General features: G+C 44.1%; 1 protein-coding gene across 6 annotated transcripts; it reads left to right on the top strand.

Moving 5' to 3' along the window:
* The first annotated feature begins 2334 nt into the window (after positions 1-2334).
* Positions 2335-6715, top strand: LOC127313500 (uncharacterized). 6 transcript variants are annotated; one of them, XR_011749040.1, is made up of 6 exons: positions 2335-3174; positions 3431-3757; positions 3849-3926; positions 4021-4481; positions 4880-4990; positions 5567-6715. XR_011749040.1 is itself a non-coding variant. In XM_051343994.2 (4 exons), exons 1-4 carry the CDS (start codon positions 3023-3025, stop codon positions 4045-4047), a joined length of 408 nt encoding a protein of 135 aa, XP_051199954.1. In that variant the 5' UTR covers positions 2335-3022; the 3' UTR covers positions 4048-6715. The 6 variants fall into 6 exon arrangements, 1 of the variants encoding a protein (XP_051199954.1); XR_011749041.1 differs by lacking the exon at positions 4880-4990; XR_007859031.2 differs by having other exon boundaries at positions 4880-6715.
* The last annotated feature ends 6821 nt before the right edge of the window (positions 6716-13536 follow it).

Genomic DNA, 13536 nt, shown 5'->3' with positions numbered 1-13536 from the left:
ACAATATTCGATATTCATATTTAAATAACCTTAGAGTGCATGATAGATCATCACAACTATACCAAGTACTAACATAGCATGCACACTGTCACCTTCATACTATGAAAGGAGGAATAGATCACATCAATACCATCATAGTAATAGTTAACTTCATAATCTACAAGAGATCATAATCATAAACTACGCCAAGTACTACATGATGCACACACTGTCACCATTACATCAAGGAGGAGGAATAGAGTACTTTAATAACATCACTAGAGTAGCACATAGATGAATAGTGATACAAAGCTCATATGAATCTCAATCATGTAAGGCAGCTCATGAGATTATTGTATTGAAGTACATAGGAGAGAGATTAACCACATAGCTACCGGTACAGCCCCTTAGTCTCGATGGAGAACTACTCCCTCCTCATGGGAGACAGCAGCGCTGATGAAGATGGCGGTGGTGTCGATGGAGGAGCCTTCCGGGGGCACTTCCCCGTCTCGGCAGGGTGCCGGAACAGAGACTTCTGTCCCCCGAATTGGAGTTTGGCGATGGCGGCGGCGTCCCTGGAGTCTTTCTGGAGTTTCGTCAATCTGTGGCTTTTCCGTATCGAAGATTTAGGTCAGGGACCTTTAAATAGGCGAAGAGGCGGAGTCGGAGGGCTGACGAGGCGGTGACACCACAGGGGGGCGCGGCCCACCCCCTGGCCGCGCCAGCCTGGTGTGTGGGGCCCCCAGGGCTCCCCTCTGGTGGCTCTCGGGTGTTCTGGAAGCTTCGTGGAATTTTAAGATCTTGGGCGTTAATTTCGTCCAATTCCGAGAATATTTCCTTACTAGGATTTCTGAAACCAAAAACAGCAGAAAACAGGAACTGGCACTTCGGCATCTCGTCAATAGGTTAGTTCCGGAAAACACATAAAATCATCATAAAGTGTGAACAAAACATGTAGGTATTGTCATAAAACAAGCATGGAACATCAGAAATTATAGATACGTTGGAGACGTATCAATGTGATGTTGCCACTAGGGATAAAACATCAATGCTATGTCTAAGGATGTATTTGTTGATTACATTACGCACCATACTTAATGCAATTGTCTGTTGTTTGCAACTTAATACTGGAGGGGGTTCGGATGATAACCTGAAGGTCAACTTTTTAGGCATAGATGCATGCTGGATAGCGGTCTATGTACTTTGTCGTAATGCCCAATTAAATCTCACACTACTCATCATAACATGTATGTGCATGGTCATGCCCTCATTATTTGTCAATTGTCCAACTGTAATTTGTTCACCCAACATGCTTATTCTTATGGGAGAGACACCTATAGTGAACTGTGGACCCCGGTCCATTCTTTACATCGAATACAATCTACTGCAATACTCGTTCTATTGTTCTCTGCAAACAATCATCATCCACACTATACATCTAATCCTTTGTTGCAGCAAGCCGGTGAGATTGACAACCTCACTGTTACGTTGGGACAAAGTACTTTGGTTGTGTTATGCAGGTTCCACGTTGGCGCCGGAATCCCTGGTGTTGCGCCGCACTACACTCCGCCGCCATCAACCTTCAACGTGCTTCTTGGCTCCTACTGGTTCGATAAACCTTGGTTTCTTACTGAGGAAAAACTTGCCGCTGTACGCATCACACCTTCCTCTTGGGGTTCCCAACGGACTCGTTAACTGCGTGCGAGCATCAGTGCGCATGGGGAGTTGGACTGCTAGTGGGGAAGTGGACTGGACAGGGACAGTCCCCTCCCAGTTCACATTTAATAAGACGCGCGCCCTCCCACCGATAGCTGGACCTAGGGAGGCGAGCAGGCGAGCAGGCGGACGCGCGAGGACGCCGCGTGCCATTCGCGGCCACGCAAACCTGGTCCAGATTTGGACCGGGTTTGGTTCGTCCTGGACACCACGGCCATTCCATTTGGGATGCATGGCCGCGTTGGGCCGCGTTTTTGTCCGCCGCGACTCGAACGCACGGGCACGCGTTGGAGATGGCCTAAAAGAACATTTTTGATGTTTTGGGGTACGTTTCGGTAGCCTGAGTCGATTTTCCATGTTCATTGGCTCCACTGTTTTCAACAATATCTTTACTATTATATTGGAGTTGGTCGTAGGTCGTACAACGCGTTTGATGAAGGAGATTAGGAACATCCTAACCGTCTAATCTTTCTCAAACAGCACATGCATGGATCATACCCGTCTGATGTTCTCAATCTCAATCCCACCGTCCCACGAAAGCTTTATAGGGAAACAATCTTTTGTTTCCTTTTTTTCCATGTCAATCAAGATGCGGGTTTTATTGGGAATAATTCCCGTGGACTTTCCTTCCTCACGCGGTTCTGCCGGTCGCTCAATCTTCTCCCATCGTTGGCCTCCTTCTTCGCAGCCGCACGAAGAAACCAAGGAAGAGACGCCGCCTCTCATCTCCGGCTAGCAGGCAACTCGCCTCCCTGCTCGCCCACTCCTTCATCGGGATCTGCGTCCGCCACCATTGGGACTTCACCGTGGTGGCCGTCGCCTCCACGCAGAGTGCGGCCGGTGGCTGCCGCCTGGTCATCACCGCGGCCGCCGCGGCGCCGCGGCATCGCATCCTCGCAGAGTACCATTGGTGCAGATATCCATGCTCCATCGATTTGTGCTGCTGGTGTCGTAGACTATCTAGGTAAGGACGGCAGCCCCTGCCAAGGCCTTAGGCAGGCCGGAACCGCAACCGGTACAACAATACGCGCATGCGCCCCTCCGCGCGAGCCGGTGTGCCCCGTTCCTGAGCTGATATGGAGTTGTCGTTGCCATCCCTCTGTGCGCCCCCGAGACCTGCACTGCAATTTCCTCCTTTCCCATTTGATTTGATTTGATTTCGCAGCCAGACGTGGATCCACCAGCCTGCTTGTGGGGGAGATGTACTCCAATTATAGTTCCTCCTTTCTCATTTGATTTGATTAATTATTTATAGTTGTTCACTGATTTGTGAATTCTGATTGCGTGCAGCAGCCAATTACACAGGAGTGAGGACATATAGAAATATATGGGTTATTCGACGATGTCGTTGATGCTACTCGGATGTGGACGTCACCAGGTACAAGGTGCGGTGGGTTTCTCTGCAGATGGAGACGGCCTTCCACCACAGCGCACGCGACCTACCGACATCCTCGCAGGAAGCCTGCCTGCACTCTCAGAGTAAGCTAGCACATGCCCACCTTTGGCGCTCCGTACATTCTGAACTAAACATTTTCACTGCATTTTGAACTGAACATTTTTCAAAGATTGAACGGTTTCTGCGCAAAGTTGTTTAAGAAACTGCATGCGAACATATCCGGTAATACCGCTGCACTGTTCAATGTTGTACGTAGCTGATAGGACCTAGATGATTTATAAAATATTCCCCTACACCTAGATATGATCTTGAATATTGTTGGAAATTACCTTCATGCAGCTGTATGAGCATGGCTACACTGCACCTCCAAGACCCCATCCTGATGAAACTACCATTGAATTTGTTTCATTCCAGACATGGAACTCGACTCTACTTCATAAGTTCTTTGCTCTGTATTTCTGATGTCATGCTTATAGTATCCATTGTTGTTTACCTCCTTTTATTGGGATTTGCAGTGGTGGCTGGACCATTACTGGTACAACATTTGACTTGCGTGATCCTAGGATCCTTGTAGTAGCACAAAACCACATTATGGAAGCTGAGTATGATGATTATTCAGCTACCAACGCCAGCACTGCTGCCTTTTGCCGTTCTGCTGCTCTTCTGGTGAGTTCCTACACTACATACGTATTTACATTAATTGAACATGTAACAAAAATGCTTATTCCTTACGTATTCACGTTTCCTGTATGTGCAGTTAATGGCTCTCCTATTATTGAGGCATGCATTGACTCTAACTGATGAAGATGATGATGATACTTCAGCAATGTTTTCAGTAAGCGAAAGAACGTTCTTTAAGATATATTGTAGGCACCATCTCGTTGAACATTATCATTAGTATTTGACGTTTGTTGTTCCTTATTTGCCAGCTTTTCTTACTGCTTCTGACTTCTTAGGCTCGGTTCCCCAAATGGTGAAAGGCAGAAAATACCTTGAACTTATCCTCATTGCACGAACAATTATGTTCTTCTTCCTTTTTTATATGTTCACCTGGCTTGGAGAAGAGAATCCTTTAAAGGGAATGGAGGTCCAGGCCAGATTTAGCCTTCTAGAAGCACCTATGGTTATGACTAGGAGAGCACAGATGCGACCGAAGCTGCACCTTGTTCCGCTGCCGCCAACAGCTACCAAGTGTCCCGCCCGCTGGATCTGCACTGCAGAAACCGGGGTCGATTGTTGAACTCCATATCATGTTTCGTCAGCTTCAAACCTTATAAGTTGGTTCACTACATTAAGAACCTGCATGTGGTCAAAGTACAAGCTGCGGATCTGAAACATTTGCAAGAATTAACTTCCATGAAGATCGAACTCCCACTGCCACAAGTATGAGGTATTTTACCTGTACCAGGTTAATAGTAATGCTACTGCCACGAGTCCGCGAGCTTTGCTATAAAATTGTTATGGATTAGCTGGTTACTGAAGACCAGATGTGGTGCGAGCACTAGAACTCAACCGGGAGAGACATGTGAGGATGAGCATTCAAAAATTAGATAGCCGACATGAGGTTATTTTGCAACAAATAGAAGCTTTCAAGGGGCTAAACGCACAATATATAGGAGTTCTCCTGTCCTTGCCTTTAAATCCTGTGAAGATCGAACGGCCTAGGTTTAACGTGTACATTTTATCAGCTAGAAGCCGGTATCAGTAGATATGTTCTCGAAACTGCCTACATATTTATCTCCAAGGCATAGCAATCTAATTAATAGTGTAATTTGTTGCCAAGTGCAGGCAGAGGTGCAGAGTGTTTATATGCACATAGGTTCTCTCCTGTAATTTAAACAGCCAACGGAAATCTTTTCTCCATATAGGATATGGATGACATCACATTCCTGTTTCTCGGTAATTTTGCATTTGATTTTCACTCACCATGTGCGCAGCCAGGCCTGTTATGATCAGTTCTTTTATCTCACATTTCTTTTGTTGATAATTGGTGTGCTAGGTGGTCTGGTTTACATTGTCCTTTTATTAAAAATATAATGTCAAATATACATCATGCTAAAACTTAAGGATAGAATTGTGTGGATAAATGCTAATTTGAATTCAGATATGTGTTATATTTATGTCATGTATAAGTGCTTGATGAACCTCAACCTTGCCATTGCATTATGTAGGTTAGAATTAACATAGTGCAAAATTGGACCTGGTATAGTTTATCCATTAGCTTAGATTCAAATGATGCCTCATTTCTGGCATTTGTATTGCCTTGCAACTTTGCAGAGTAGTATTGGAGGAATAGAGTATGCTTTGGCATATCATCATTCATTTGTTCTTTTCTTTTGCTTGGTAGGAACAAATCTCAACTGGTTTGGTCGTGCTGCTAGAAAATGAATGTCCTTCCGCTGCTGATCTTGCACTATGCTCTTTTTATATACTGGTAAGCAAATGTTCTAACTGGATTTTTTGATTTCTCCGCAGACTTCTTGCTCTGCAGGCCAGCAACGGTTCAACCCAATACAGGGCATGTTCATACTGAAACCGTGGGTGTAGATTTTGTACTTATTGGAATCATGGTGCAGATTACAACACAATGAGATTTGGTTTGATGGTAAAAAAACCTCTTACCGTAGCACTCTACGTCCGTTTTAACTGTATCCACACAAAATGATCATCTAATTTCCTAAGTTACCGGTCACGCAAAACTATGGTTAATTCTTCATATTATCAGAAGTAGAAATAGACCTGACCTATATCTTATGAGCTTAGAGGAAATCGTGCAAACTAAAGGCTCCTGGAATAATAGTTGTTGATTCCCCCACCTTGCCATACTGTCATCTATCCGCATCTTGTCTGGAACATCGCAAGCTTCCCATCAACATGTTCATGTTCAATTCGTTATGTTGCCACGTCTTACATGTTGCATTTCTCTTGGTCCCCATCTCAGCACATGATCACAATGATCTGGATAGTAATCCAGTAATATTGGATAGCTCCCTTCAAGTTTTGGTTATGGTTGGAGCATTTATAGTTTGATGTCAAAGTTTTGTTCTACAAGTGAATTATATGGATTGTAAAATTTAGAGGTTCGATATTTGCAACGAAGCTGGTATTCCCAGTGTGCTGAAGTTGCTGCTGTTTTTATCTAAAGCTAATGAAATTTCCATAGCAGGGGAATTTTTCTAAAGATAATGATTTCATCATGCTTGAGTAGTATTCTAGACATATCTTCAGAATGTAGAAGGAGGAAAACCAAAAAAAGACTTGAGAGGGGGGTCATCATGCTCAAGAAGGTGATTAGGGAGGCATGCACATGAAGACATGGATGGTCACTAGATGGAAAGACCTTGGACTGATCAGGATGAAGTCAAGTTTCAGAAAAAGTTTGGTAATGCTTTAGATATACCGATGAATGAACCGGGTTTTTTTTTTTTTTGCTTTCCTAGGCTCTAATAACTTGTACACTTATTTTTGTTTCTTTCCGTTTGCAAGAGCTTTATTTTATGGTTTCTTTAATGACAATCGATGAGGCTTGTCGGCTCAAATTTATTTTTACAGTTTTCACTGAGGTGAATTCGTGAAGTTGTTTTTTCTCAGGTTCTTGAGGCTGACTTGATATGATTTTTTTAGGAAAACTTGATATGATCTTGCCATATCTGATTGTTTTGGGTATTTCATTAAATATTAACCCATTGTCGACCGTATAATGATTTAGTTTCCATGTTAGATCATCATAATCATTGCAATTATATGGAGCTTAGTGAGCAAACTAAGTATTCCATGCATCCATATTGTTGTAGCTGCTTGATTTGAGTGGAAATAGATGTGTCATGTGACTTGTTTGCATAATTTGTTTTTTAAATCAAACTACAACATACATGCCATCGCAAATCGGGTAGAGAAGGAAGACAATCTTGCTGGAGTAAAAAGGGAGAGATAAGGTGAAAGGTGGTTAAATAAAACCATGTTCAATAAATTTATATATCCGTAGCAACGCACGGGCATTCAACTAGTATCGATAAATTAGCAACTTGCTTGTCCAAGCTCTAAGTTTTGCACGTAGGATCAATCCCTTAGCTGCGAATATATAATTGATCCTAAAATGCGACGTGCAACTCCCTAACCACGGTTGGACCAAAAAAAAGGTCTCTTTTCCCCCTCCCTAGCTCTCAAGTCTCCACAGTAACCTTGTCTTTCCCCCTCCTTTGACCAGGCCGTCGACGGCCACTCCGCCGGAATAGCTGGCTGGAGTTGGTCTAGGTTGGTTGCCGGTGTAGTCTAGGTGTAGATCTCTAGGTTTCTATTCGTTTGTGGCTGTTTTCCGCCGTTTTGGACGGATGCCCCGTAGAGGAGGCGGTGGTCTGGATCCTCGCCGCCGGATCCTGGCCAGGCTAGGGTTGCTGCTGGCGCTTTCTCTGCTCCGGTGGTCGGAGGGAGGTGAGGCGGCAAGCGACGTCGTCTTCTTAAAGAAGTCCGCGGAGGCAGGTTCTTCTCCATCACTTGTCGGCACTGAAGACGAAGCTCCCCAGGCCGGCCGTGGAGGCGAGTTGGGGATCCTTCTTGGAGCTGCAAAGTACGTTGATGTTTCTCTCCTGGCCGGCCTTGGTGGCGGGAGGAGCAGAAGTGTGGCGTGCTGATTTTGGATCGAGATGGAGGATCCTGTCCTCTCCGTCGATGTGGCGTGCGGCTGGTGGTTGCTAGCCTGCAACTTCTTCTTCCTTACCATGGTGGCTAGAAGAGGAGCGGTGGCGATGCACTGGCGGCCCTTGCTCGCCGGCTTCTGCCTGCAGGGTGCTACGGAGCTTCTGGACAAGGGCTCCTTCGAGCGAAACACGCGGCGTCCTCCAGCGACGCCGTAATCTTTGGCCGGCAAAGCGGCCCTTCCGCAACCTCCAAGACGGAGGCCCTCCTCTGCTTCGTTCGCCGGAGCTCAACGCCTCTTCACCGACAAGTGGTTCGTCCCCGGAGGAGGAGAGGTGGCCGGCGGATGCTAAGCTTCACCGGAAGCCTGCTGCTGGGCATTTCTGTACTGAATCTCGACGGAAACGTCTTGAGATCGTCGGCGGTTGGTGGCGGTGGTGCCCAGGGGCCTGATTGCTTTTTCTTCTTTTGCTCCAGGGTGTTTCTTGTTATTTCTGAGGTCCTTTCTTCAAATTACTGGTTTATCTGTACGAGTGTTGTTAAAGGACCTCTGTGTAAAATGTACCCACCACGTGTTGAATGAAGCTTCTCTGGGGTCTTCCAGACCCCTCTCTTTTCAAAAAAAAATGTATCCTAAAGGAAAAGAAGCAGAGGTTACTTACTAAGCGAAACAGGGCCCAAAGATTTATTTTGGATGTTTTAATTGGGGCGCGTTTGGTAGCTTTAGCTGATATTGGGGCTCACTTTGGCAGACTATATAGGTCTTAGCCCGTTGCAAACAAGTTTTGGACTAGATTTGGCATTTCGTTTGATTGCTCAAGAAGCTAGCTTCTACACATGAGAGGCAACTCTGCCCCTTGTTTGGTAGGTTGCACACATGTCTTTCAATTTTCTGCAAAGCATCTCTTGTTTGGTTGCACACATAAGTCTCCAGCATTGTTGAATGAATAAGAGCACATTCCAATATTCAGGTCATCCAAAGAGTTTGGTAATACACATCGCACAGTAACCCTAATAGACGATGCATCACGAGTTAAGCAACTATAGATCGTGATGCATCCGTTGTTCAATATACGAGGGATTAGTATATACCACCTCGAACAAGTTTATTATATTACATACCGAGGATTAAGCTCAATCAAATCCTAGATTATAGAGGGATATGATACCACCTTCCAAAATGTACATATGAACAAATTTAATGGAAAATAAAGGACCAATCTATATTACCTCAAGTGTTGCCTCAGCTGCTAGTCATCATCAACCGCAAAGCAAGTGTTGTCATCATTCCATTTGAGCTTCCCTTCCATTTTTAACTTGCTTATAGGCTCCACATGTTCCTCCACTTTCTGTGGTGTGGTTCTACAGTTAAAGAGTGCTTACACCGATGCCAATGAAGTCAAGAATATAATTGGCAACCTTCTTCGTCTGGACCTCTTTGAAGCCGTGGGTGAAGCATATCCATATCCTGCTATTCACGAGCTCAGCCAAATGGTTAAGGATGAACTTGGATGGAGATGAATCCCAAACCATTGAAGGTTTGTGTGAATATAGTGATTCATCAATCATGTACATAAAGGGGGGCTCATTCGAGGACATGCCATTATTTTTTACATAAGGAGATGACGGATCAAGGGATCTAACAGGGTTGATCGCGCCTGCAGTACATTACGAAGAACATTGTTAAGCATTTTACACTAACGAACAATCTCTACCAAAATCATACAGATCTTAGCTAGAAACATGAAAGAGCAGATGTTTCTTACAATGAGAGGAACAACGTGTAGCACAAAGGTCGAGGAAGGAGACTGCGACGGAAGAACCTAGCAGGACCAGCATCACAGTGCTCAATATAGAACCTGCTAGGACAAAGCGTCGCCATGCTCGAGGAAGAAGAGACAACTTGTAATCTAAGCCATTAGATCCACCCCATCTACCACAGATCTGAGATGGAACAACCTCTGAGATGCTTACAACCACCAAAATATTTGGGGCAGAGGAAGGAGCCGACAAGCCATGGCTGGTCACCGCCGCCACAACCGCCATCGCCAAACTCTTAGACCTATTCGGTGAGGAATCTCCCACCATGTCGGTAGATTTCGAAGGGTGGAGGAACTATAAGTGGGGGAAATGGGATATTTGTATTTGGCGGGAAGGTTGCCACCCTAAATACAGTGGAAAAAATTTCGCGGATGGTGAATGAATTCGTCCCACCGCTCTTTTACCCTTCCGTGAGCTCGCACCATCTCCGTCGGTGGCTCTATGGGGATGCCATGCTCTTGATTTTTGGCGAGACGAGGGTGGCTCGCTGGAAACGGCCGATTCGGTCGTTTTTCTCAAGCATGGTCCATAGGTGTTTAAGAACAATGTGGGCCACAACGCGGGGTCGCTCGGGCAACCAATCAACCCATTTTAGTCACCCCAGATGCGGGCCCAAGGGCATGTAACCTACCAAACGCCCCTTGATTCAACCAAATGACATGCCACAAATGCCTCAAATTTAAAAACTAGTTTACAAATCATGGTCTAATTCCAAGTTGTAGGCTAACTGAAATCTACGACGCCTTACATTTTGGGATGCCCGGAGTAGAAGAGAGGATATTTTTAGAAAAACTTTGGTGCTCTTTTCAAGAAGCTTACCAAAAAAATGAATTTTTTTCGAAATGCGGGTGCATCCCTAGCCTATGCATCGATTGATGCATGTAGTTTTTTTTATTGTCTTGTTGAAAAGTGATTATTACAAGAGGGTTGACCTCATGGGTCACATAAAATTGAGATATGTAAGCGCCATCTAAGAAGAAAAGACAACATAGGACATCAACATGTTTATCGAAGATCAAAACGGTCAGTTGCGCCGACTGTATAAATCCTGTGTGACCTATGTAGCCGGTTGCACAAAATAACCATATGTTGTGCCTATGTGCCTTTCCGTTGGTTGTAGATAGGGACACATATGGATCCAATGTGAAGCGAACAGGATAACCTGCATAAAAGAGAAATATTTTGCATTGTTAAAAATATAATCAACTCCATCGCATTCCTAATCCTCCCCAAAAGGTGAATTATGTGATGAATCGTCATCAAGCCAGCTCATGTACACAATTGTTCACCATCAATCTTAATCCTAGTTTGATGTTAAAATCTAACACTAGTTTGCATTGCGTAGGAAAAACTACACAACTTTTCACCTTTCATATTAATCATACTTTGATGTCCAAATTTAACACTAGTTTGATGTTAAAATCTAACACTAGTTTGCATTGCGTAGGAAAAACTACACAACTTTTCACCTTTCATATTAATCATACTTTGACGTCCAAATTTAAGATTGATGTCCAAATCCCTAGAAAAACTATCTCTAGGTATTTCATCAAGAATCTCATGTGCATCGATCTCACCTCTGATATGTATCGATAACGTGACAACAGAGGTCATGCAAGTGGCAGAGGGGACATTGAAGGTGAACATGAGCGCATAACCTGTCGGGCCGCTGCATGACAATGGGATTTGGCGGCCTCACAATGGCCTTGTGGGTCCTCTCGGTGGTTGTCGGCCACGCGGCGACCACCTAGCTTGAAATGACCACAAAGAATGGCAAGACAACGACATAGTACCTTGAGGCCTAAGCGAAAGGCAGCATAAGAGCCCACACTGTAGAGATGCCTATATTATTTGATTTTAGGTGATGTTCTGAATACTATATTTTCTGCACAATTCTGCTAAATCAATATTTAAGGATTTTATCCAGTTTTTCTAGGGATTTTTTTTTGTAGTTGAGAAGGAAAAAAAAAGTCAGAACCCACGTAGCATTTCTGGCCAACCCACGGCGCTCCCTCACTATCTCGGCCCTTGGAGTAGAAATAGAAGCAGCTCATCTCCATGTGCGGTAGGGTAAGCTGGATGAACTTGGAAAAGCCCATGGATGCTCTCGTGGGAATACGAATCCGACCTGTGCGAGAGGATTTCCGGGCCGCCTATATGCCGACCTGTGCGGTCGGAAACCCAAACATTATACCCCAGGCAGGTATTTTTTTATTTCTTTATTCGTTTATCTTTTCCAATTTTGTTTCTGAATTCGTTTATATTTTCCTTTTTATGTTTCTTTTTGGCGTTTTTAAAAATCTGAAATTTATTAAAGTTTGACCTTTTTAGATCTGATCATATTTTGAATTCCAACATTTTAATTTCTATAAGTTTTTAAAAAGAAAAAATTGAACATTTTAGAAATTTGAAACCTGAACAATTTTTTGAAAATATTTTTTTAAAAGTTTTATTTCTAAAATATTTTTTGAATCTGAACATTTTTTGAAATATAAACATTCTAAAAAAAAATTAAAAATAATTATAATAGTTTTGAATAATAAAAAAGAAATAGCAGATAAAGAAAAACAGAAATCTGAACTAGAAAACCACTAGAAACCCGAACAGGAAACGTGTCTATTAGCGCACGGACGCAAGGTGCAGGGTGAATTGGGCTGGCCCATATAGGATAACCGTCTTAGGCTGGTGCCAATGCAGAATGCACCACTCCACTCTAGCCTGCCACGTCAGTTTTTTTCCTCACTCTCACCCCACTCTCATCCCACGGTGTCAATGCACAGGCTATAGTGCCAGCTCTCACTTCTCTTTCCTTCGCGTGAGCTTTTCTCTCTGCTCGACATCAACATTTCTTTTTCAGATTACAACAATATAAATAATGCAAGGAAATTATTTTATTGAACTAAAATTGTTACCGATTACATCATAAAAAAATTACATAAAAATTTGAAAAGATTACATAAAAATTTGAAAAAATTACATAATCTAGGCATTAGCCCACACATGCTCAATCAAATCATGCTGGAGTTGTGTATACATCGGTGACTCCCTCATTTCGTTGTCCATCTGAATCCTGGCTGCTAGGCTTGGTGGTGCATGGTGGTGTATTGCAGGGCCGACATTTGAATCAACTGTCTCATAGATGTTGTCCAAATTTGTACCACGCTCATCGTCGATGATCATGTTGTGCAGAATGACACTTGCACGCATGATCAAACCAAGAGTACGCCTCGAGTAGGAGCGTCCCGGAACTGCTAGAATGTTGAACCTAGCCTTCAGCACTCCAAAGGCATACTCGACATCTTTGCGCCAAGCTGATTGAGCAGCAGTGAACACTCGATGCTTTTCACTTTGTGGAAGAGTAACACCTTTCATGAACACCAGCCAGGAGGGGTAGATGCCGTCGACAAGGTAGTAACCATAGTGGTACTCGTGTCCATTCACCGTGAAGTTCACTATGGGTGCTTCTCCCCTAAGCACATCAGTGAACAACGACGTCTGGTTGAGTACATTGATGTCGTTGTTGGACCCGGCCACTCCAAAAAAGGCATGCCAGATCCAACGATCATACGACGCAACGGCTTCTAAGATTATGGTAGGGTGTTTGATGTCTCCCCTTGTGAATTGACCAGCATGAGCCACTGGGCAGTTCCTCCACTACCAATGCATGCAATCGATGCTCCCTAACATACCCGGAAAGCCACGCTCCTCGGCTTTCGCTAACAGACGCTGAGTATCCTCCACATTTGGGCGACGACAAAACGTCTCCCCGTAACACTCAATGATGCCTTCACAGAATCTATCTAGACAATCTGATGAAGTTTGTCTAGCTAACTTAAGCCACTCATCTATCGTATCTGCAGCGGCTCCATAAGCTAACAGACGCAAAGCCGCAGTACACTTTTGTAGGGGAGAAAAACCAGCACGGTTGAGAGCATCAACTCTTTGGGTGAAATACGGAGAGTATTCACCCAATCTATCCACAATGCGCA

Source organism: Lolium perenne, chromosome 7 (genome assembly GCF_019359855.2).
Source record: "Lolium perenne isolate Kyuss_39 chromosome 7, Kyuss_2.0, whole genome shotgun sequence".
NCBI lineage: Eukaryota > Viridiplantae > Streptophyta > Magnoliopsida > Poales > Poaceae > Lolium > Lolium perenne.
This window is presented reverse-complemented; position numbering and strand designations above follow the sequence as displayed.